The sequence below is a fragment of the Nerophis lumbriciformis genome, linkage group LG09 (assembly GCF_033978685.3).
Source record: "Nerophis lumbriciformis linkage group LG09, RoL_Nlum_v2.1, whole genome shotgun sequence".
NCBI classification, from domain to species: domain Eukaryota; kingdom Metazoa; phylum Chordata; class Actinopteri; order Syngnathiformes; family Syngnathidae; genus Nerophis; species Nerophis lumbriciformis.
The window spans coordinates 39,180,479-39,202,573 of NC_084556.2; the positions used below are offsets into that span (position 1 = coordinate 39,180,479).

The 22,095-nt window shown below is 38.4% G+C and overlaps 1 protein-coding gene across 1 annotated transcript in view; it reads left to right on the forward strand.

Annotated features, from left to right (window-relative positions):
• Positions 1-3,267: 3,267 nt before the first annotated feature.
• Positions 3,268-22,095, forward strand: part of LOC133608037 (uncharacterized) — a 35,231-nt gene continuing 16,403 nt past the window's right edge. The window contains exons 1-6 of the mRNA XM_061963181.1: positions 3,268-3,639; positions 11,440-11,560; positions 15,645-15,752; positions 15,840-15,876; positions 17,464-19,262; positions 19,331-19,361. Coding sequence (XP_061819165.1) covers positions 3,545-3,639; positions 11,440-11,560; positions 15,645-15,752; positions 15,840-15,876; positions 17,464-19,262; positions 19,331-19,361 — 2,191 coding nt within the window. The 5' untranslated portion in view covers positions 3,268-3,544. The remainder of the gene's footprint in view (positions 3,640-11,439; positions 11,561-15,644; positions 15,753-15,839; positions 15,877-17,463; positions 19,263-19,330; positions 19,362-22,095) is intronic.

Consider the following 22,095-nt stretch of genomic DNA (forward strand, 5'->3'; position numbering starts at 1 on the left):
AACAAAATAGAAGCAGCCGGAAAAAACGCCTATCTGCAATTATTGCCAGGCTTCGCTCTCATGTAAGGGGGGAAGCCCAACAAGCATGATGAAACATGTTCAGGCCGTACATAACCTGAACGTTCGAGAAAGGTGTCGTGGAGAAGCAGCGACAGAGATGACGAAGCAAGCCCCTCTTCCTCTACTTCAAGCTGCAGCGCCAGCTCCAGTGAGAGTGCTGGTGAGTAACTAATGTTAACTGTTGCCGGTTAATTTCCATATCTGCTCACTCGTAGCCTTTAGGCTAAAATAAGGTTACCTCTTATGTCAACCAGGACTGCAGTAATATTAGCTAGACTAATGTTACCTAAGCATTGTCAGTGGCTAATGGTAACGTTAACGTTCGCCTTTTTGTATGTGTCTGATAACGTTAAACGTTATCTTGTAGCCTACACCACTCCAGAGTTTGCAGGTCTGTCTAATAATTAGTGTTTTCTTTCTTTCTTTAGTTTATTTTGTGCATGAACACACTTACAGCATAACACATCACAGTTTCATATCATTTCACTTTACATCATGTCTGAAAAGGAGTAGGAAGAAGTAAAGCTTATTTAATCCTACCCCTTTCCCACTTCAGAGCGTTTACAAATATATACATCATTTACTGACCTTTTTATAATAAAATAACATCTGTGAATTAGTATATACAACAGTTTTGTAATATGTAATTAATTAATGCAGTCATTATTAATATAGTGAGATGAAGAATATCTTATTTTCAATAAGGTTAAAAGTATTTCTCATCATTCTTCTTTGTACTTTGCAAGCACTATTAATTTGAACAACCTCTTAAAGTGGATCATATCAGTACAATGTTTAACTTCATTACTTAATCCATTCCATCATTTAATTCCACATACTAATGCTAAAGACTTAATAACAGACACCCTAGTCTTCACATTCAGCTAATTTCCCCCCTAATTCTATGCTGTGTCTGTCCCTCATTTTCCCTCCAGGACAAGGACGTGCATTCCTGGGGGAGGCCACACTGATGGACCCCAGAAGGATGTTCCAATAGCAGCAGAAGTGCACTTTTGTAGAGCTGTATTATTTTCAGTTTGGTGCCCAAGGGACTGATTTTATTTAACACTATAGTATTATTTATACACCTATAGTGATCACAGAGGCAGGTTGTTTTTGTGTTACTGTATATATTTGTTTTTCTGAAAAATCCCACTTAACATACTTTGGGTAACAACAGTCAATATTATTTTTTTTAATTATTTTTTTAGGGGGGTAACAACAGTCAAAATGTATTTATTTATTTTATTTTATTTTTTTCTTATAAAATAAAAGTTTGATTGATTGATTGATTGAGACTTTAGTAGGTTGCACAGTGAAGTACATATTCCGTACAATTGACCACTAAATGGTAACACCCGAATAAGTTTTTCAACTTGTTTAAGTCGGGGTCCACTTAAATTGATTCATGATACATGGTTGTTATCATCAGTCATCAACAATTGAGAACAGAGAAATGGATATTGTAACAGTGTAGGTCTGACTTGGTAGGATATGCACAGCAAGTAGTGGACATAGAGAGAGAGAGAGAGAGAGAGAGAGATCAGAAGGCATAAGAAAATTATCTACATTTGATTGTTTACATTTGATTATTAACAATCCGGGGAGGGTGTTAGTTTAGGGTTGAAGTTGTCTGGAGGTGTACTTTTATTGCGGTTTTGAAGGAGGATAGAGATGCCCTTTCTTTTATACCTGTTGGGAGCGCATTCCACATTGATGTGGCATAGAAAGAGAATGAGTTAAGACCTTTGTTAGATCGGAATCTGGGTTTAACGTGGTTAGTGGAGCTCCCCCTGGTGTTGTGGTTATGGCGGTCATTTACGTTAAGGAAGTAGTTTGACATGTACTTCGGTATCAGGGAGGTGTAGCGGATTTTATAGACTAGGCTCAGTGCAAGTTGTTTTAATCTGTCCTCCACCCTGAGTCAGCCCACTTTGGAGAAGTGGGTAGGAGTGAGGTGGGATCTGGGGTGGAGGTCTAGAAGTAATCTGACTAACTTGTTCTGGGATGTTTAGAGTCTAGATTTGAGAGTTTTGGAGGTGCTAGGGTACCAGGAGGTGCATGCGTAATCGAAAAAGGGTTGAACGAGAGTTCCCGCCAGAACCCTCATTGTGCTTTTGTTGACCAGAGAGGAGATACTATAGAGAAATCTCGTTCGTTGGTTGACCTTTTTGATGACCTTGGTTGCCATTTTATCACAGGAAAGATTAGCCTCTAGAATGGAACCTAGGTAGGTGACCTCATCCTTCCTGGTGATAACAATGTCACCTAATGCTAAAGACTTAATAACAGACATCCTAGTCTTCACATTCAGCTAATTTCCCCCCTAATTATATGCTGTGTCTGTCCCTCATTTTCCCTCCAGGACAAGGACGTGCAGTCATTCCTGGAGGAGGCCACACTGATGGACCCCAGAAGGATGTTCCAATAGCAGCACTTTTTGGAGAGCTGTATTATTTTCAGCTTGGTGCCCAAGGGACTGATTTTATTTAACACTATAGTATTATTTATACACCTATAGTGATTACAGAGAAAGGTTGTTTTTGTGTTACTGTATATATTTGGCCCCGCGATGAGGTGGCGACTTGTCCAGGGTGTACCCCGCCTTCCGCCCGATTGTAGCTGAGATAGGCTCCAGCGCCCCCCGCGACCCCAAAAGGGAATACGCGGTAGAAAATGGATGGATGTATATATTTGTTATTCTGAAAAATCCCACTTAATATACTTTGGGTAACAACAGTCAATATTTATTTATTTTATTCATTTTTTTAGGGGGGGTAACAACAGTCAATATTGATTGATTTTTTTTTTTTTTTTTTTAATAAGATAAAAGTGAGCTTTTGTTAAACCAAATATTGTGTTTTTTTTTTCCATATACAACAATCTATCTGGATTCGATAAGAGAATTCGATAATGGGCTCGAACTCGATAATTTCTTATCAAACATCATCCCTAACCGTGGCACAGTGGTTGAAAAACACTGATCTAAGTTACATTTAGTGTCGGTGGCACTGGGAGAAGGTGGGTGAAGTGTCTTGCCCAAGGACACAACGGCAGTGATTAGGATAGCGGAAGCGGGGATCGAACCTGGAACCCTCAAGTTGCTGGTACGGCCGCTCTACCAACCAAGCCACGACGCCCAAGTCAATGAAATAGTGACCAATTGTTTTCCACAGTCGGTAGAATGCAGCGAATGAGGTGTTTACCGCCCTCTGCTGGCCAACACGTGTAACCGCACGGTCCAGTTCCTGGTTCACGCTTTCGGCGATTGGCGCACCACGCAGCATCAACTTTTTAACAATGCAAGTAGTCGGGTCTTAGCTTCTCAAAAATACTTGAGGCGAGCATTGCGTTCGTACACACTGTTGGCGGCACACGTCGTCGCCAGGGCATGATTCTGTAGACTTGTGCAGGTTTCGCTCAGCGGACTCCCAAGCTAAGCTAGCTAACTTGCTAGCTTAGCTTAGCTACATTGCTATCCAACATGACTGACTGCTGCGCCGCAGCCAACTGTGGTTACCAGCAAGAAGGGCCCGACAACAACACTCCACTTTTCAGCTTCCCCGCGGACCCGGAGCGGTAAGAGCGTTCCCCATTGTGCTGCTAAACGTGCATTTGCCATTGGAACGTGTTAGCATCCTTACGTTAGCATTGCTAGCTCAGCATCAGTGACACAAGTCGGTTGAAAATGGCGCAGACTCGCCACACTCCCGAAACAAGTCGTCCGCCCGTCCTGCCTGCCAGGCTAATATTAACTCGGTTTAGTTGTAATACCATCATATTGCAGCGCTTGCCGCTGTGGTAAAATATAATATAGAGCGTATTTGTAAACTTTTGGGAGTGTAAATTACAAATATATTAACGACACCTAGCGTCCCTGCGCGGTAACTTAGCTTAGCATAGCAATCATCTTGTGGGACAACTTTTAAGCATAGTTAATGTCAGAATTGAATTGTGCCGGGCTTATATAAAAATGTGCTGTTTCGGTAGAGTAGTGCAAGTACGAAAGTCGAATATATCTGCCTGAAATGTAATATAAAGTGGGTGTGTCCAAAATCCGGCTTGGGGGCCATTTTAGGCGCGCAGCGCCGTTTTTTTATTGTCCCCCGGTGTACAGCAAAAATAATGTATTCATAATCAATTACCTGTATTGGTAGATATAATACCAATTAGCACAGATGCCTTTGTTTTGTAAAGATCGCTTAGCAAATATTGACCTTAATTTGAATTGTATTATACTAAGGCCCCGTTTACACTAAGCCGGTTATCCAGGGTAAATCCCACCTTACCTTATCCTTGTCCACACACACACAATGGTCGTTTAATACCCCCTCACCCCTCCGTCCGCCGGCGCAACGTGACCTTGTACGCATGCGCGGAAAATGTGCACGTCATAGTCACCTCCAGTGTTGCTTTGTGTGCAAGTTCTTAAATGTAACTTATCTGAACAATATTCAGTGTTGTGGTATTTCAATTAACTGGATTTAGGGCTGGGCGATATGGCCTTTTTTTAATATCGCAATATTTTAAGGCCATATCGCGATACACAATATACAGTATATCTCGATATTTTGCCTTAGCCTTGAATGAACACTTGATGCATATAATCACAGCAGTATGATGATTCTATGTGTCTACATTAAAACATTCTTCTTCTTACTGCATTAATATATGCTACTTTAAAACTTTCATGCAGAGAAGGAAATCACAACTAAAAAAATTACTATTTTTTTCATACGGTGTACATCTGGAAATGTTTTCCTCAGCATTTTGATGGTGTGGGCGTGTGGCACCGAACGGAGATGTTGACGTGCGGAGTAAGCACTGTTCATTCTCTAGCAGGTGACTTTTCAAATGATGCTACATATTAGCAGTAATGCTACTTTTTATAGCAACGCTTTCGCCCCACACTTGACAAATTACGGTTGTCTGTTCGACATATTCCCACTTGAAGCCAAACCACCGCCAGACGATGGACCCCCTGCTGTTTTGTTGGGGAATTAATTATTCCTTCATTTGTAACCAGATTCGCACCTTCTTTCACTCGTATTACCGCTAGCATCACAGCTAACGTTAGCCATGCTGCTACCTCTCTGCTCAAGGAGGGCGTATACGAATGTGACGTATGTCGTGACAGTGTGTGACGTGTGTAGAAGCTGTGCTTGCTGTCTGTGAGAAGGAGACACAGGAAAGCGTGGGAAGAGCCTGTAGTGTAATGCCCGCAGCTAAAAGCAACTGCGTGAGAACGCATACTCGAATATCACGATATAGTCATTTTCTATATCGCACAGAGACAATCCCGCGATATATCGCGCATAACGATATATCGCGCATAACGATATATCGCCCATCCCTAACTGGAATCCAGTGTGCTGTGGGGCCCTATTGTAGTGAATCACACCTGAGCCATCATAAATTAATCAAATCTTTAATAAACACGTGAAAGTACACAATGTGACAAAGAACATTTTGCAACAATCATTCTCGGGATCTAGATATCTGGTCAGGACACTCCTCACCCTTTTGCCTTCACCTTCATTGTCCATTAGTTTTTGGTGACTTTATATACTCTGGACCTAGACGTTGAGTCCGCGACATACATGGCGGACAATAACTGATACAGTCTGCTTTGCCAGTCCAAAAGCATTCGCCGTTTTACGTAGTCTTCTCTCGACGGCCAGGTAATACAAAGCACACGCTACCTTTTTTATCACATCCACAGGAGCCCGCATTCTCGTTGTCTCTCCTTCGACAAATGGACAAAGTTTTTCCCTAAGTAGAATCACAGCTGACCTGGACATTCGAAAGTTCTCTTGTCAGAGAAGTGTCTTATCCCAAATAGCTGCAATCGCTTTCTCTTAACGTATTCATGTGTGATTTCCACAAGCGTCTGCACATGTAGAAGAAGGACAAACACGGGCATGTCTGGATGACTCGCCTCCATATTTACAGTGGTTAGCTCCGAGTTACGAAACTGCTTTATTGTGAAGCTGGCTGTGGCGCGTTCTTTCTGACGTCACTTCCTGTGTGGGCGTGGTCTTTCTGGCGTCACTTCCTCTCCGAACTCAGTTTATAAACGATCAATGAGTCCATACAAAGCTAAGAGCCGGAGATTCAAGAAATACACGGTGCACTTACCCATGTAAAAAATTATCCAAGGAGGGGGACCTTAAACGCCAGTTTAGTGTGGCTATAAGGGGGCTTAGGCTAAATAATTATTCGTTTAAGGGGTTATCTGGCTTAGTGTAGACATAGCCTAAAGCAGTGGTTTTCAAACTTTTTTCCACCAACACTTGGCTCTCCAAGTACCACCATAATGACCAACACTAAAATACAGTAGCATAGTAGGCCTAATTAGTCATTACAAATAGAGCAGATGTTTTATTTAAAGGTGCTCTTTGCAACTTCCTCACAGTACAATTTTTCCAAGCAAAATATACCACCACCAAAATATACCACTTATGTTACCATTACTGGTGTAACAGAACACATTAGTTTGACAATTGTCAATATTTTTCACAATTACAAAGTTTATGTAATAAACATTTTACCGGCCCGAATAAAATGATTAGTGTTTACGCCGGTTACTCACCCTGTCTCGTCAACACACACATGCAGAGAGCGTGTGCACACATACAAAAGTAGTCCAAGAGAAGCAACCAACAATTTGCAGTCGTGTTGTTGTTATGATAGAATATACATTCTATGATAGGTAACGCTAGCTATCAAAATTGCTATTATTAGCTAACAACACCTAAAGCTAATGTGCTTGCATGTGTTACGTGCGTATGTAATTGTCATTACGTACAAGAAGCCATGAGAGGGTGGGATATACTGTGTAAAATACATTAGAAAGTTGGCATCCCCCTAGGAATCTGTGTAAATGGGCCATTTTCCACCAAAAGTTCAGGAACATTTGGTTCCTGGAACCTCTGGTTCTTGGAACTATAGGTTCCTGTAGAAGTGTGTGGTTTGTGTTTCCACTGCATTTTACAGTTCAGGGTGGTTTATATAAATCAGGCTGAAGATATGGAGGTTAATTTGTGTCTTTATTACAAAAGCTTTTTTTGATACTGAATTATAAAAGGAATTGAAAGGAATTTTTTTACATCAAATTATGCTGACAAGTTAATTGGAAAAAATTTTTTTTTTTAAATTCAGTCACTGAATTTTAAAACACTGAATTTGTATACCCTGAATTTTTATACACTGAGTGTATGAAAATTAAGGGTATAAATATCTGGTGTAAAAAAATTCAGTGTATAAAATCTCAATGTAAACAAAATCAGTGCTGAAAAATTCAGTGTCGAAACATTTGCTGCTTCAAAAAGCAAAACTCACTTTCGGTAAATTAACACTGAAGTAGGGTTGTCCCGATACCAATATTTTGGTACCGGTACCAAAATGTATTTCGATACTTTTCTAAAGAAAGGGGCCCACAAAAAATGGCATTATTAGTTTTATTTTGACAGCAAATCTTAGAGTACATTAAAGATATGTTTCTTATTGCAATTGAAGAACAATTTTGGCCTTAAATAAAATACTGAACACACTAGACAACTTGTCTTTTAGTAGTAAGTAGTAAGTATAGACCTGGTTGTGCAAATAAACAAACGTCATGTTAAGTCCTAGTAATAAATACTGTAAATCCACCTTATTTTTGTTGTCCATAACATAAACTAAAAGTTTAGTTGTTGTTTTGCAGGGAAGACAAGTGCTTTATTTGACGCAGATGACCACATTATAGAGTCTTTGGTGATATTTTTTAGCATCAAGAAAATATCCTTAATAGTATGAATAAATCTCTCGTAGGCTCAGCAGCAGAATCTTGATATCGCTGGCAAACATTGCTGAACAACAGGGACATCTATAGTTAATAATAACACAAAATATGAACTTCACACCATAAAAACAACTGCAGACATGAATAGTAGATTAGACTAATATTTGTAGCAGGAAATAAACCGCAAACAAACTTATCCTTTTTCTCATTAGTGTCACAATCACACCAGCACAGCACTCGTTATGTCAATCAAATAGGTTACTCACCGATGCATGAATAAGTCCAACTTTGTCTTTCACTGATAAATCTTTAATTTGTGGACCCCTCGAGATGTAAAAAGACACGATGATCCAATCTTTTCTTTTCTAAATACTGAGAGTGTCAAATGAAGTAAGGTTGAGGCGAGCAGTAACGTCTTGGTGATGATAAATGGTTTAAATCATTAAAAAAATATTTTTCTTAAAATTTTATAAATTTACTGTGTCCCATTTTAAATATTTTTTTTATGATCGTTCATATATTTGCGTCTAAAAATTTCCAAATACACCCAAATCTGCACAGATTCAGGTAAATAAACCGCAGCCCAATGGGACTCCAGACCATCGCCTGAAGCCCAGAAGTACCCGGATGTGCCTCTATGTCACGTGTTTGCAACCCAGCTATACTTCTGTACTGATATCATGTAAATAAACAGACAATAGTAGGTCACAGATCTTTCACTAAAAAGTAAGTAATTGAAATACAAAGCAATCATATATTAAACGATAAGATTTATAAAATATAGTGTACCGAATTGTTTATAAAAAGTCAGGCTTTTGTCCACAATGTCCAACAGTCAGAAAGTCGTCCTCTCGGTAAATTATGAATTTATTTGGGTCAGGCAGTCCATTTCAGCTGTAAATAACAATATATGATAATAATAAATGTCAGTATTTATCTCATGCCGACAACACAAACACATCAACTTTAGCGTTAACTTGTTAGCATTAGCATTTTGTTCACTCAGGTTGAGGCTAGTAACTACACAAATGGAGTGTCACTGACTACTTTTACTACATGTAATAAAATAAATAGTTAATATTTGATGTTATTTACCTTTGTTACACTCGTGTACTGCCTCCTTTTTTTCACGTTCATCCAACAAAGTCAGAGTAATAAGCAGCCGAGGTCGCCGCTTCGAGTCCGGCTTCATACTCCTCCGTTAATACGTTTAAAAGAGTCTGTCACTTCTCGTACCTTCGCATAATGAAATTAAGTTCTTAAAAACTAATAAACAATAAACTGTATATAGTTTAAAAACTACAGCTGAGTAAAAACACTTCAAAATAGTTCCACTGATTAGCATTCTTCAGCGCATAGATGCCCTACAAAAGTTTCTGCATTTCGAAATCTTCTTTTGTTCTCTCCGTTGTCAAGTTTGTTATAGAAATACGTACCGGTACATAAGAAATAAACAAGTTGTCGCCTATATTCCAGTGGCAGTCGTGTGTTTGAAAAATAAGTTTTAGGAACGCCCCCAACTATGTTCAACCAATTACAGCACAGCCCGCCCCCATAGAGGTTCCTGGTAGCTTGAAAAAGTCTCACCGAACTAGGAGGAACTCCAAAAGGTTCCCGGAGAACTAAATCTACCTGGGCTGTTTTTGGTGAAAACACAGGAACTTTATTTACCCCTAAGTGGGAAAGTTCCTGAAAAAGTACTTGGGATGGAAAAGGGCCTATTGTTACAAACAGCCCATTGAGGAAGTATTTTTAATAGTTTGGCCACTGTTACATTACACACAATGTACAAACATAATCAACAATGATACTCTGTATGCAGTACATATTTCCAGGCTTATTTAGCTTACCACGACTCGTCCAGGGTGTACACTGGCTTCCGCCCGAAGCAGCTGAGATAGGCTCCAGCACCCCTCCGTGACCCCTAACAGGACAAGCGGTATAAAATGGATCGATGGATAGATGGCAGAGCTGTGTATAGAGAGAATGGACAACTAAACCCCAGGACATGTCCGGCCAGAAGCATGCAATTGCAGTCTTAAAGGTTTTTTTCTAACAAAATCCAAAATAATACGTTTAAATATAGTTGTAAACATACTCTAGCTCATAAACTTACAATAAAACATGTTTTTTTTGTCAAAGTATTACTTTGGATACATTTTGGGTCCGTATTTGATGCACTCCGCTGTATACATTTATGCAGTGTTTAGTAATTAGCAGACTAACACGCTCTCCACGGTGCAATAAACAAAACAAAAAAATGCACAAAACGACCAAAAAAAATGTATTACCCTCATTTTGCTAAAATCCTTATTAGCTATGGACCAACAATTACAGAGAAATTACGACTTTTGTGTTAAGTATGTTAATTGTGGTGGCTGCCTCCAATGAATTGTTTGTAATCACTCTGCTATATATATCTGTGCTTTTGCTTTTGTTTTTTTTTACTCTTTTTTGTTTTTTGTTTTTTTTGCTGTAGCAAGTCAGCATGGCTTCCTGATATTATTATCACCATACTGAACTAATGCTGATTTTTACTGCAATATTTATTAGTTTGTATTATTTATGACAAATGCAGGTAAAGTGCAGTTTTGAAGTAAAGTTTTGTCAGGCAAGTTGTATTAATTCACTGTTACTGAGAGAGATATACTTCCCGTTTGTTTCCCATGTGTACAGTGTGCTTGCTTACCCTGCACAAGATACTGTTGTCATTCTTTGGCACTTTAGCCTTCGCGGCTAACCTTTGTTTTCCATAATTGTCCTCAATGCGAGGCAAATGCTTCCCGCATTTTTGGCGAGTGGAGCGTCCCCATACTGCACAACAGGGCATGTTTGCATGGCAAAAAACTTGTCAATTAAAAGAGATGTCCGATAAGGAAGTGCTGTGTCGCTTAGCAGCGGCTTAAAACTGCTGTTCAACATGGCGCCCTGAAGTCACGTGAGGAGCTTTTGACCAATAATTAAGAAGATTGTCTGAAACTGAGTTGTCCATACTCTTGTCTATAAACTGCTCTGACTAGTGGTACTTGATAGTGATGTGCGATACCACTGACCTTCTTTCCTATCCCATATGAGTAAGATTCAGACTGGTATCGACGATACTGAGCAAAGCACAGAGTGCCGCTGCGCTTGCACATTACGTACTTACCGAGGCAGAAGAAAAATATAATTCCCACCAATCGTGTTTCATTTAGACAAGATCTCAATGATTGAATTAGTTATCACTTTGTTCTTGTTAATGATATACATTATCTCAAATAACTCAAGTATCAATATTTTGATTTAACAATTGATATTTGGGCATAAAGATCTGATATCGGCGATATCAATATTTCAGTATTGATCTGCACATCAATAGTACACGTACCACAGTTTGAAAATTGCTGTCCTAAAGCACAAAATGTATCAAAATGTCCTCTGCATGTTTACTTTTTTGGTGTGCATTTTTCGGACACATTTGTGCTAAACATTGAGAAGTCAGTGTAGAATTCTTTCACACTGCTAAACTCCCTAAAATAACAATTACATTTGACATTCTACAAAATATATATTGTGTTTTTTTAATTCCTGTCTCATAACTGTTTTATGTATTTCAGCTGCAAACAATGGTTGGATAACTGTTGTCGTCAGGATCTGGCATCCCAAGCTCCGGAGGAACTGCATAAAGTTTACAAACTTTGTGCAAAACACTTTGAGCTCTCTATGATCTCTCAAGAGGTAAAAGGCTTGTACAAATTGTGTTTTTCTGTTAGTTCTGGACTGTTCTGTGGGAAGATAAAGCTACTAACTCTATGTTGTTCAGTTGGGTTCACCATGATGTCATTTAAATCTATTTTATATATATATATATAAATGCTGTCAAATGCTAAATAAAAATTAATCCGATTATCGTATTTTTCGGTCTATAAGGCATGCTTAAAATCCTTTCATTTTCTCAAAAACGACAGTGCACCTTTTGAATATATTGATTCTGGTCGTGCTTACTGACGTTAAATACATTTTAATATGGTACATTGTGTAATAAGTGTGACCAGTACATGGCAGTCCAAAGTTTCCCCAAGATTGCCAAGATACGTGTGGCGATGGGGTCGTGGTTAGGGGCGTGATCGCCATGACGTCATCACTCAATTCATCACATATTTGCAATTGTTGCTGCTTATTGTAGCATTAACTTTGTTGAGAATTTTTCAAGTGTCTAGAGCAGGGGTGCTCACACTTTTTCTGCAGGCGAACTACTTTTCAATTGATCAAGTCGTGGAGATCTACCTCATTCATATATATAATTTATATTTACTTATTTATTAAATATATTTTTGTTAACAAGTTAAAGGTGTTTAATGGTAATGCAAGCATGTTTAACACATATAGTTAATATTGTTAATAAATTAAAGGTGTTTAATGCCAATACAAGTACGTTTAATACATATAGGTAATATTGTTAACAAGTTAAAGGTGTTTAATGATAATACAAGCATGTTTAACACATAGTTAATACTGTTAACAAGTTAAAGGTGTTTAATGATAATACAAGCATGTTTAACACATAGTTAATATTGTTAATAAGTTAAAGGTGTTTAAAGATAATGCAAGTATGTTTAACACATATAGTTAATATTGTTAATAAGTTAAAGGTGTTTAAAGATAATGCAATCATGTTTAACACATAGTTAATATTGTTAATAAATTAAAGGTGTTTAATGATAATACAAGAATGTTTAATACATATAGTTAATATTGTTAATAAATTAAAGGTGTTTAATGATAATACAAGCATGTTTAATACATATAGTTAATATTGTTAATAAATTAAAGGTGTTAAATGATAATACAAGTATGTTTAACACATATAGTTAATATTGTTAATAAGTTAAAGGTGTTTAAAGATAATACAAGTATGTTTAACACATATAGATTCCTTTCTTTCATAAAGACAAGAATATAAGTTGGTGTATTACCTGATGCTGATGACTTGCATTGATTGGAATCAGACAGTGGTGCTGATAACGTCCGCATTTTCGAATGGAGGAGAAAAAAGTCCTCCTTTCTGTCCAATACCACATGAAAGTGGTTGGTTTTTGGCATCTTATTTGTCCAGCTTCCGTACTCCTTTGTATACACTTTACAAGAAATACATTGTCGGCAAACTCCGTAGCTTGCTAGCTTGTGCACGCCAGCTTTCTGAGATTTTGTTAGCGCAACTGTGCAGTCGGTCTTTGGAGTTTTGACGACAGGTACGGCGCCAGAGTCTGTTGAAATAAAGTGTTTCTCGCCTTCCAGTCGGTAATTTTAATGAGCTGGCAGCAGCCAGCGTCATCTCAGAAGACCTTCGGGTGCCGTGAATGTCAATTAAGTGACGAAAGTGACGTCATAGTGAAGATTTATGATCGCTCATTTTTAGGACTATTTTTTTAATGCCTGGCTGGTGATCGACTGACACACCTTCCACGATCGACCGGTAGCTCGCGATCAAAATAATGAGCACCCCTGGTCTAGAGACTATTAAGTACTTTTTTTTAATTAAAAACGACTAACAACAAACCTATCATCTTTTTGTAGTCTTATTATAGAATGTACTCATGTTTAGAGAGTCTACTCGTCCCTCAGTGTCCCCGGCAAAAAGCGAGCTTCAGCAAGCATGACGTCACACTTTCTTCACCCTGCTGCTCCAGTTGGACTTTCTCTCCTTAAAAACCGCCACTGTCCTCTTAGTATTTGCACATTTTATAGATTGCCGTCCACGGATATATTTGGGATATATTAAAGTTACATTCACATCGCAGACATGCTGACAACGTTCCAGACAATGGCATGCGTCTTGTTTATGTCCAGTTTCGGGCAGCGCTGTTTTCGGTGATCAGTTTTTTTCCGATGGCTGAGTTTTCGGTCCATCACTGGACAATAGTGCACACGTAATAGGTTATGTACTGTATATTAGAGGTGGGGGACATAATCGATTTTTAGATGCATCGCATTTCGGACATGGACTGTTATAAAATCGATTAGTATACATCAATAATCGATGTATTTATTGTAAATAAAGTAATGCAGACAGTTCTAAAATTTGTCTGACTACAGTGAGTCACCTCACCAAGAGATCCGACCAGCTTCTTTATTATAGGCTTCTTATGTCCCAGTTTTGCACACGTTTGTATTAATTTGATAAATGTGGGAATTAACTTAACTGTTATTTATTACAAATACACTGTTTTAGAGTTGCAAGTGATATAATATATGTAAATTAAAGATGCATCAATAATCAATTTTTAATGGGATCGTAGCTCCTGAATCATAATCGTAATCGTATTGTGAGGTGCCCAAAGATTCCCACCTTTACTTTATATCCATTCATAATGTAACGATCTGCTGGTGGTAATGTTTTATGTTCGTGTGGTTTTCATTTGGTGTTAATGTTCCCATGATCATAAACACACCGTCTGTGCCTGAGGAAGCTGCGGATAGGCGAAGAATGAGCAAGTGGTGTGTGGGGGAAGCACGGAAAAGAAAGTGTTTGCACGGGAGGTAAAACCTGTTGGAATTGTGCCGTTTGTTAGCATAAGATTGTCAATAAAAATTGAAAATAGCGTCTGACTGTATGTGACTTCTTCTGGAAGCTACAATATATTACTTTAATTTGATTTCATGTAAAAAACGTACTACCAAGGTGTGGTGGCCATGATATTGCTGTAGTGGTATGCCACATTCAGTTACATTAAGGGGAAACCCTGCAGTCATTCATAAAAGATAAGTGTGAACTGCAGGTTGACGTCTGTTCAACAAATTAAGCAAGCAAGAACCGGTAAGCAAGCAAGACCAAAACTTTGATGTTTAATTGATAGATGATCAATGTTCATTGATTTATAAAACATTACACACAGCGCTCAAAGATCTGTCCAAATGTTTAATTACAACTTTAGTAAGCTGTGAAGCCGCACCGCTTGATGACTTATCGGTGCATTACCGCTACCGTAGTCAGACATACTGTGCTTCAACATTCGGGTATTATTATGGTGTCTGTAAAGACCCCAAAATGGCATCTATTAGGAGACATCTGTTGTTTTGTTTCGCAATATTATGCAAAACCAACTTTTCTTACGGATTGGTACCTGCTGTTCTGTATTTGGTATCTGCAGAAGTCTTGAAAATGTGCGCTTGTACCAATGTACCCTTGTAGTCCGTGCCAATGTCGTAGTCAATAAGCTCCTTCTTTGTATCATTTGGTTGTGGGGCATTCATCTTCCATTGTTGCCATTTCTGAAAAAAAGTATTGCACAGTTCTAACTTAATCTATCAGCTAACTCGCTATGGAAGCACTAACAAGTAAAACAAAGATTACAGGAGAAGACACTGTAGAAGTTGAGGCACGTAAATAACACCGCCTACCAAACGGCCAGAAAGCAGCTTGAAGATAGTCTGTAAAACATAATCTTTGCAACATTTTGACGAAAGAACCACCATTGCATATAATGTAGACCCCAAGGAAGTGTTTGAAATGTCGAAAGAAATTATAATATGACCCCTTTTAATGAGCTTTATAATCCGTGGCGCCTTGTGTATGAAAATAGACCCGTTTATTGACAGTGCACCTTATAATCCGGTGTGCCTTATGGTCTGAAAAATACAGTAAGCACAGGATTACTGTTAATTACTTTATTTTGTCAAGGCAGCCGTTAAGAACACCTTTGTTTTTTTTCTGTGTGGGGAAAAAATGGCTATCTGTAATTGTTTTGATTATTTACGCCAAAAACACAATTTTTTTTTTTAATATTTCCAAAGTGTGATGTTGTGTATTGTATATTTCCAGGTTTCCAGTGCATGCGTCTTAAGCGAAGATGCTGTTCCAACAATATTTGATTCCGCTACATCTAAAAATAATGAATCAACATGCAGCAGGAAACGTACTGGAGGCCCTGTAAGTGTGACAGCCATTATGGCATTTACTATCATATATTTGAGTAATCAGTAACCTTTTATAATTGACCATTGTTGACCCATCTAGGCTGAGGAGGAACCCACTGTGAAAAAGTGTACAAGAGGTAAGGTTCAAGGCATGCCTGAAAGTGTACAAGGATGTTAAGTATTACTCAGCCCCTCCAGGACTTTTTAGGCTTTTTCGTGATGGCTGAATTTGCAATAGCTTTTTCTGAAAGTTGCGGCAAAAGTTACAGTACAATGTTTTGAGGCTTTTTTTAATAACATTGAATCAACTTGTGATTTTATCATCAATGTTTTAAGTGTTCCTTGTAACCTTCACTACAAAAACCACACTATTTTAACAAAAATTGTATTGATTGTATTGTTTTACTCGTTTTCAACCACACAGACTTAGAAGTAGACACTAAATGGCAGTAAAAGTACATACTCAGAGCTCATTGTTAGACTGTACGGTTTTACAGAATTCTAACTAAAAATAGTCATAAGTTATTATTTATAGTAAGAAACCCAACCAATGGCTTCGTTATTTGCTGTCTGCTCTGTCATGCACAAGTTACAGACATTCTTTGTATTTATTTCACTATGAGCAGGCGAGGCCGCTAGCTTACTCACAAACAAAAACACGGACATCGCCTCCCGAGTCGCGACTCGCGAGTGAGAAGTAATTGTAATAACTATTGAAATAACTGCACTTCAAGATGTTCAATATTTATTGAAGTGCAATTTTTGCTAACAGAGATTGAGTCCATTTTATTTCTATATTTACCTATTTAAGATATTGAATTAATTATCTAATTACAATAGTAAAAAAATACTACAGTAATAAAACAATGTTTACCGTAATTGCCTTTGAAAGGGTTACTTCCATTATTATTATATAGGGGACGGTGTGGCGCAGTGGAAGAATGGCCGTGCGCGACCCGAGGGTCCCTGGTTCAATCCCCACCTAGTACCAACCTCGTCATATCCGTTGTGTCCTGAGCAAGACACTTCACCCTTGCTCCTGATGGGTGCTGGTTAGCGCCTTGCATGGCAGCTCCCTCCATCAGTGTGTGAATGTGTGTGTGAATGGGTAAATGTGGAAGTAGTGTCAAAGCGCTTTGAGTACCTGGAAGGTAGAAAAGCGCTATACAAGTACAACCCATTTATCATTTATTTATTTATCATTTATATTATGATAACATTGCTGCTTAATTTGTCCACAGTTAATGTAAACATTTCAACTACTCAAAATTAATATTGTCACATGCTTAAAATTACTTTTCCATCCATCCATTTAAATTCATTCAAAGACAAATTTGATTTGGCGAAATGACGCTGATTGTTGCGTGTATTGGACAAAGGTGCAAGGTGATGCATAAATCGCGGGAATTGGTTGAATTGAAATTGGCACAATCGTGTTGTTTTCGAACCCTGAACTACTTTTTTCAACCAGCTTTATGTGTAAAGCCTGCATACAATCATTTAAAACATATTTCCAAGAGCTCCCCAATCTTTTAAAGTGGAACATTCCATAAAAAAAAATCAGTGACTACGTTTTCATGCATTAAAATAGGCGATTTTCCAAAAAGCAACATTCAATTTAAGTTTTTTTTTTTTTTTAATGTGTGTGAATGTAGTGAGTTATAATTGAAGAAGACTACAAAAAAGTTTATCCTTTGACTCACTTATGTGCTTTTTCCTATCAGAGCAAACCGCAACACCAATACTGATTGAGACGATAGAAGAAATTTCTGGCCATGACAATGTTACACCTGAAGAAAAGAAAGAAAAGAAAGCAGAAGAGCACATCGGCAGTTCCAAAGCTAAAGACACTCTGAAAGCTTATTTCAAGGAAATCCTGGCATTGACTGGATTCAGCATCAATGGTGCCAATATCAACACGGATGAGCCGACTGGTGAATTAAGTCAGCATTCTGTAAAAAAAATATGTGCCGAGAAAATTGACAAACAGGAAATTCTTCAGTTCAGTGAGAAGCTAATGAGAGAAGAGATCCAGAACAGCCTGAGACATGCTCGATTCTTCTCAATTATGCTCGAAGATATTACAAGTATCGATGGAAAAGAGCAAATCCCAATTTTCATTCGATCTGTCACAGAGGCAGGTTTACCACAAAAACACCTAATTGGATTCTTGCCCTGTGACTTGAATGCAGAAAGTCTGTATAACGTTCTTCTGTCAGAGTTAAGAAATAAGTGGGGGTTGCGGATGGAGCACTGCAGGGGTCTTTCCTATCTGGTGACAGGACGCATGTGTCAAACCTTGCGAGACCTCACTTGCAAGATTTTGCTGGAGTTTCCACAAGTGGTTCTATCACCCAGTGGCCCATATGCATTCAACATATGGATTATTCGCTGCATGCCTGTGCCCACAATTCAAAATATCATGGACACTGTAGAAGAGGTGGCCTCCTTACTCAGGGAGAAACCAGAGCTGTACAAAAGATTGGAAGAAAAGATCCATTTGGCATATTGGCATATAAAAGGAGAAGTGGACAGAATCAAGGCAATCCTCAGGGGGACCTGGGAGTATGGCACTGACGCCTTCCAAACCATGTTAGATATTCTGGAGCCTTTTCTTAACTGCATCAGTGAGATGATTTCAAAGGTGGATGAAGATACTGCTGAACAGATGGCCAAACTCAAACCTGTTTTGAAGAATTTCCATTTCATTATGTCGTTAGTCGTGCTAAAAAACACCCTCTGCTGTGTGTGCATACTCAACTCCAGTCTCAGGGGAATCATTAGCATGAGTAGTACCCTGCAGTACACTATTTCAAATGCCTTGAAACTTGTAAGCAAGTACCAACAGGATATTGCTGTGCTCAACAAAAAATGGTTTTCAGATGCAGTCGGTCGAGCCAAAAAGCTTGGTGTTGAAGTGATAAAACCTGAGATGGACCAAGAAGATGCAAACGACACCCCGCTTGAGGACTTTTACAGAGAAACCTTGGGACGGCCTATTCTGCAGTATCTTGTTGCAGAGGTCAATCGAGTGTTTAGTATCGAGATGGTGAGGATTTTAAGATGGCTCTCTTTGGTGCCATCCTACATGGCTGACCACAGTTTCAGCATTCGCCGGGATAAGGTGGCAGACGCCAATTTGAACAATCTTTCGAGACCTGACACATTCTACGAAGAGCTCGGTTGCTGGGAAGTGAAGTGGAGGCACGCAAGCAAACGTAGAATATTGCCAACCACAGTATTTGCAACACTGAAAATCCCAGACATTGGTTTTTACCCAAATGTACAGAGCTTGTTGAGGGTGTTGGGCACCGTTCCATGTATAAACGCAGAGGCCGATGTTTACGGACAGTACAATATGGTACTGGAGCGATGCCATGCCTATCTGAAAGCCACACCAGAGGACCAAAGACTATGCAGCTCGGCATACATCTACGTCAACCAAGATGTGCATTTTAGTGTTGAACAAATGGTGGAGTCATATGTCCAGAAGCATCCAGAAATCCTGCAGATCTTACAGATTGTGAGTAGATTGTGATTGCCAATGATTAAACATGTTAACCCATGGTAATATTATATTATGTACTACAGAATGAAGAAACCCAGAATAAGACTTCAGAAGGTAAGACGACTTTAAGAATATTTTATGCATGTTGCTGCTTCGTCATTGTATGCCACTTTTGTGTATTTCAATCTTTCATCTGTTTTTTGTTGTACATGTATTCTCTGTGGAGTTAATGGGGACAATAACCAGTGTTTTTTTAAACATTATAACCTCTTGAAAACCAGCAATTTTCGGTACTTTTGGGTGTGTGATAAATATTGTTTTTGATAATAAAGTCAAATATTTTAATGCAACATTAAAAAAATAGCAGATTATAATAATTGCTGTCCAATTGTTGTATTTTGTTTTATTGTGATATTTCTGAGTCTCAATTAAAGTGCAAGTCCAAGACGTTACATCTCAATAGCTTATAGTTTATGGTGTCTTGGCTCCTCAGTTCAGTCTTTGCTGTCTTGTCTTTTTTTCTTGTGTTAAAAAAGGGTTAATACTGTAAGTATTATACTTATTACGCACCAGCTGTTTGATTGTAATGTGCACATTAGTTCTAGTTTTCATTACCAAATAAATGGCCATGTAAAATTGCTAATCAGTAGCATGTAATAGCAAAGCAAATGTATATTAGCAATCAGCCTTTTTTTTGGAAAAGTGGAGCCTTACTTTACATATATTTTTTTGAGTCAATTTCTTTTTTGACATTGAAAATTACAACATTACCTAGAGTAGGGCTCAAGATTATGGCCAAAATAATAATCACAATTATTTTCATCTATATTAAAATCCCGATTATTAATCACGATTATTTACGGGTAATTAAAACATATTTTATTGCACTTTCTATTTTAAACAAACGAATGAATGTGAACTTGGCTTTCATTTAAAAATATAACTATATAAATTATTGATTAATAATAAAATTAAATGTACAAAAGACAAAGAGCTAACCAAAATAAATATGCCATTGCAGAGTGCGATCATACAGTGCAAGCAAGTGAAAAAAACAGGTTATCCACGAAAGGCACATACAAAGGAACACATTCATTGTACTGCTCACAGTATATATAAGACATGTCTTTGGCCAAATAAAATGTTATTACGGCCATTATTTTGGCGTGTCTATGAGAGATAGATTGATACGGGGTCCCTCAGCAGGGGCGCCGAAAAGGGGGGGGGTAAAGGACACGGATTCTAGGGGCCCATGATGGAGGGGGGCCCAGAGAGGCCCCTAATGATGATGAAATTATAATACAGAAAAAATAATGACACTGTGTTGGGGGCCCTGTAAAGATTCTTTTCATGGGGCCCAAAATCCCTAGCGGCGCCCCTGTCCCTCAGTGCACGGTTGATGTTACGGTCGTCTATATTATAGGCACTCCAGCCTTTGTAGCTGTTTGTCGGGACTTTGCGCCGGTAACGGGTGACCCGCTCTTTTAGTAACCAGCTTTACTGTGCGGGAAAATGATGGCGGTTGAGAAAAGAAGGAAAGTGTTGTTAATGCTTAACGTGTCTCCGCATCTCGATCATTTGTGTGGACGCGCACACCAACACCGCTTTGCCATGCATCTCATAGTGGCGTTTGTTTGTTGTTTGTTGTTGTTACCTGTTACTACTTGATCGGTACCGGAAGACACAATCGGTCCACGCATGCCCGCAGACAACATTACTTCAATTAACTTGTTTTACGGCAGTTATTTTCGTGCATATTTCGTGCATGCCATTTTCTTTTTTGTCATCTTTATTTGAGTACAAATGTCATATAAAATATTACATACAAAACAAATGTTGCTTAAGAATACAGTTTTTATTTTGAAACCGTACAGAAACCTGAACAATGAGCTCAGCAGCCTTAAATGGGAAATAAATACCGGTATATATTTTTTACTACTTTATTTACATCACATACATCAATTCACAATACTGATAATTTGAAAGTCTACTTTTTGTCAGGCCGCAGATTTATATTTAAATTACAGTAAGTGCCTTGTTTAAAAAATTAAAAAAATCAACATTTAAAAAATTAAATTCAAAGTATATCAAACAAACCTTTATCGATGGGAGTCAGTGGTGCCCCCTTGCCTCATTATTTGCAATGACAGAAGAGTGAAAGTTGCTGAAGATGTGGCAATAATACTCAGTTTTTGAAAGAAATATACTTCTTGTTCATGTTTATATTCTTGTTCCCTTTTACTCCTAAGTAAGCTATTCTTAATACAAAATATTCATTAACATTCAAATATCACAGAACTTGACGTCGTGAGGCTCCTTTGTAAAAAATGCAAGTCCATGAAGTGGCGTGGTCTTTGCGCATGCGTGGACTGTCCTGTCTTCTGGTACCGATCAAGTACTGACAGTGCCTAGAAAACGGCGAGGCATGCAGTCGTGTTCCGGGGTTGAAATGCGTGCCTGCTGGTACCTTGTTGGTAACTCTGCAGGAGGGGAGGGAACCGATGTAACAATACATTTATTTTCTAAATATTTTTGGAAGCAACAGGCTGATCTATCTTCAACCTCTGTTGTCACTCACTCTTACTCGCTCCCTCATGATTTCACTGTCTATTGGTCGCCATCTGGTGGTTGGTTAAAAAGGAATCTGCCTGTTTTTAAACGCTAATATTGCCGACAATTACCCTCATTTAATCGCAGTTGCCAAAATCATGATCACGATTAAAATTTGAATAATTGCGCAGACCTAACCTAGAAATAGTTTGGCTAAGTCCGCTCTCAGTGCTGCTTGGAGTGATCGCCAACTGTTGAAGTGCCAAAGTCGGCCATCATCACCTGATGTCACGTGCAA